The following is a 3,290-nucleotide window of genomic DNA, read 5'->3' on the forward strand; positions in this document are numbered from 1 at the left end:
GTGTACTCGGGTTACGGTTATGGGTACTCCGGTTACGGTACTGTGTACTCGGGTTACGGTACTGTGTACTCCGGTTACGGTTATGTGTACTCGGGTTACGGTACTGTGTTCTCCGGTTACGGTACTGTGTACTCCGGTTACGGTTATGTGTACTCGGGTCACGGTACTGTGTACTCCGGTTACGGTTATGTGTACTCGGGTTACGGTTATGTGTACTCGGGTCACGGTACTGTGTACTCCGGTTACGGTTATGTGTACTCGGGTTACGGTACTGTGTTCTCCTGTTACGGTACTGTGTACTCCGGTTACGGTACTGTGTACTCCGGTTACGGTTATGTGTACTCGGGTTACGGTTATGTGTACTCGGGTCACGGTACTGTGTACTCCGGTTACGGTTATGTGTACTCGGGTTACGGTTATGTGTACTCGGGTCACGGTACTGTGTACTCCGGTTACGGTTATGTGTACTCGGGTCACGGTACTGTGTACTCCGGTTACGGTTATGTGTACTCGGGTTACGGTACTGTGTTCTCCTGTTACGGTACTGTGTACTCCGGTTACGGTACTGTGTACTCCGGTTACGGTTATGTGTACTCCGGTTACGGTTATGTGTACTCGGGTCACGGTACTGTGTACTCCGGTTACGGTTATGTGAACTGTGTTACAGTAATGCATGTACCTCAGTTACTCCTCGTTATAGTGGTGTCTATTAGTCACAGAAATGGATATAAACCTGGCTGTGTATTGGAGTAATATTTCCTCAGTTATAAACCCCTGGTTGTAGTGAAATATTCTGGAATATACTGATGACGGTGATGTATTTCCTCAGTTATAATCCCCTGGTTGGTTGGATGTAGTGATGCCTGACCCTACTGATGGTGCAGGAATTCTTGCCTGCTGCGTCACACTTATTTTTTTTTCTCCTTGATATTTTTCTCTCTCTACCTGTATCCCTGCGAAACCCCGCCTCCTGCACTGGGATTGATTGGCTCCTAATAATCCCACCTCCTGCACTAATTAACCATAAGCTAAATAAATAATAAAACACTTATTTGAGGGGATAAACTGCGATAAAATTTAACTTTGTGTTTGTACTTTGTGTTTCTCGGCTGTCGAAATTATCCCGAGTTCCGCCGTTGCTGTGGAGACATGACCTGACAGCTCGTGAGCCAATCAGAGCGCAGGAAAGGGGACGCGCTTGACCTATGGGAGCAGAGATGGCGGGGAGGTGATAGCCAATCAGAGCGAGAAGGGGGCTGGATTTTTTTCGGAATGTATGCGCGTTTTTTAGGCTAGTCACTCTGTTTCCATGTTAAGGAGAGAACTGTCTGTCTGTATATATATTTATATATGTCTATCTGTCTATCTGTCTCTTTATCACTCTGTCCATTCTGTAGCGAGTGCATGCAGGACAGTGGCCGCTCCCTGCTAGCGGACCTGTTAGAACAGTCTCGATTCTCGGCTCGGTAAGCAGAACCGAACCGAACCGGACCGGAGACAGGATGAGTGACCCAGTGAAGAGCTCTGCGTCCGGCTCGACATCCAGCAACACCCCGGCTGCTGCCCCGGGCTCGGACACCTACAAAGGCTGGCTTTTTAAATGGACTAACTATCTGAAAGGATACCAGCGGAGGTGGTTCGTCCTCAGTAACGGACTGCTGTCTTATTACAGGTATTTCTCACACTTTTAACACTTCTTATTTATTTACATCTGACACATTTTACACCTTAAATCTTAACCGTCGCGCGACCAAACAGCTGCTTTCGCTGTCAGTTGTGCAGAAACGTGAGCTGTCAGCCTCTCATACACGCGCACGCGCACGCGCAGCCTCCTTGCTTCTCCGGTTCCATCCCGAATCCCTTCCTCCGTCCTTTATACGTGTCCTTCATAATACGGCACGGTCTACCCTCTTCCTAGTGCACTAGATTCCCAAAATGGCGCCGATTGATACTCCGCCCGCCTGCGCGCGCGCTTAACCAAGGCCCCCTTTTCTATTTATTTATTTATTTATTTATTTTAGATCAGCCTGACACCACCACCATCTTTTTTATTATCTTTTTTTTTTCTTTCTTTTTTTATGACCGATTAGAAACTTTAATATTTCCCACAGACTACCAGATCTCCCAGACTACATATACTGAACGCCCATTAATCTTAATTCCTTGTATTCTCCCTAATATTTGTTTATATAATGAGCTAGCTTGGTAGCTAACAGTAAACAGCAGTGACATCCTTTCAGTCAGCCACTTTCACACACACCACTGTATGATTGGAAAACAATAAAAAAACAACAACAATATTTGTCAAGCTTGGCTCATTTAAAGCTTCAGGTCTCAGGTGCTAATGCTGAACTGGGAATATTCAGTGCTTTTTGTTTGTATGACACTTTTCCAGTGCATTCTTGATTTAAAATTCACATGTTTCAGTCATGAAAGGAGGATAATGGACGGATAAGCCGTGTCGAAGGTGTTAGAGAAGAGAAAGAAAACAAAAACGTTCAAATAAAATGTCATGAGAGCAAGGAGTAATGGTTTTGCCTGATATCGTGTGGACACTTTTCTGGCTGTGAGCTTCAGAATCCTTTGTGTTAAGCTTACGGTTTATGTGAAGGACACAATGGGCTTGGTGTTTTTTTTCCCCTCACCAGAAGTTATCAGGTTTGCGTGTTTTTACACACACATATGTTTATGAATTCAATAAGTAAAAGAGTTCCCTTGCTGCAAAAATATTGGACCCGTAACTAGTCGCTCGTAGTTTGTCTTGTAGTTTGTGAACGTGTACTGTCCGGTGTCTAATTACTTTTTAAAATTCTGACGAGAAATGGTCGTAGCTGTATATCGCTTCTAAATGTAATAAGTTGCACACAAATTAAATAACACACAGATCACTGTGAAAGCTGCTTGTTTGATTGAAATGTTACATGCTAAGATTAGCAAAGCAAGCTCCTAGCTACGTACGATCACCAGAGGCACAGACGGTCTCTGCTACTTCCTTTGCAAGCTTTATTTTACTTCGTATACGTTTAATGATGGCTCGTACATGACAGGATCAGATGAAACGACGGTAATAAGTTTCACTTCCGTTTTTCGCAGGTGGTAACTGAAGTCATGAGCGGTGAATAGAAGAAACGTCGGACCGGGGGAACGTCGTTCGAGCCGATCGTTTGGGTTTGTCGCTTTACAGCGTCATACGGAATTTGCAAAGAATTGGAAAAAGTCTGTTAGACATGTACGTAGAAGGAGAGCGATCACGTCGCTTTGTCGCTTGATAGCGTGAAGAGGATCGGATC

General features: G+C 44.8%; 1 protein-coding gene across 3 annotated transcripts in view; it reads left to right on the plus strand.

Moving 5' to 3' along the window:
* The first annotated feature begins 929 nt into the window (after nt 1-929).
* The window catches only part of osbp2b (oxysterol binding protein 2b), a 51,254-nt gene continuing 48,893 nt past the window's right edge, over nt 930-3,290 (plus strand). The window contains exons 1-2 of one of the 3 annotated variants that reach the window (XM_053610750.1): nt 930-1,274; nt 1,398-1,672. In XM_053610750.1, the coding sequence (XP_053466725.1) occupies nt 1,503-1,672 (170 nt within the window). In that variant the 5' untranslated portion in view covers nt 930-1,274; nt 1,398-1,502. Of the gene's footprint in view, nt 1,673-3,290 lie in introns of all 3 variants that reach the window. The other 2 variants (XM_053610749.1, XM_053610752.1) reach the window with 2 other exon arrangements.

Source organism: Ictalurus furcatus, chromosome 22 (genome assembly GCF_023375685.1).
Source record: "Ictalurus furcatus strain D&B chromosome 22, Billie_1.0, whole genome shotgun sequence".
Lineage (NCBI taxonomy): Eukaryota > Metazoa > Chordata > Actinopteri > Siluriformes > Ictaluridae > Ictalurus > Ictalurus furcatus.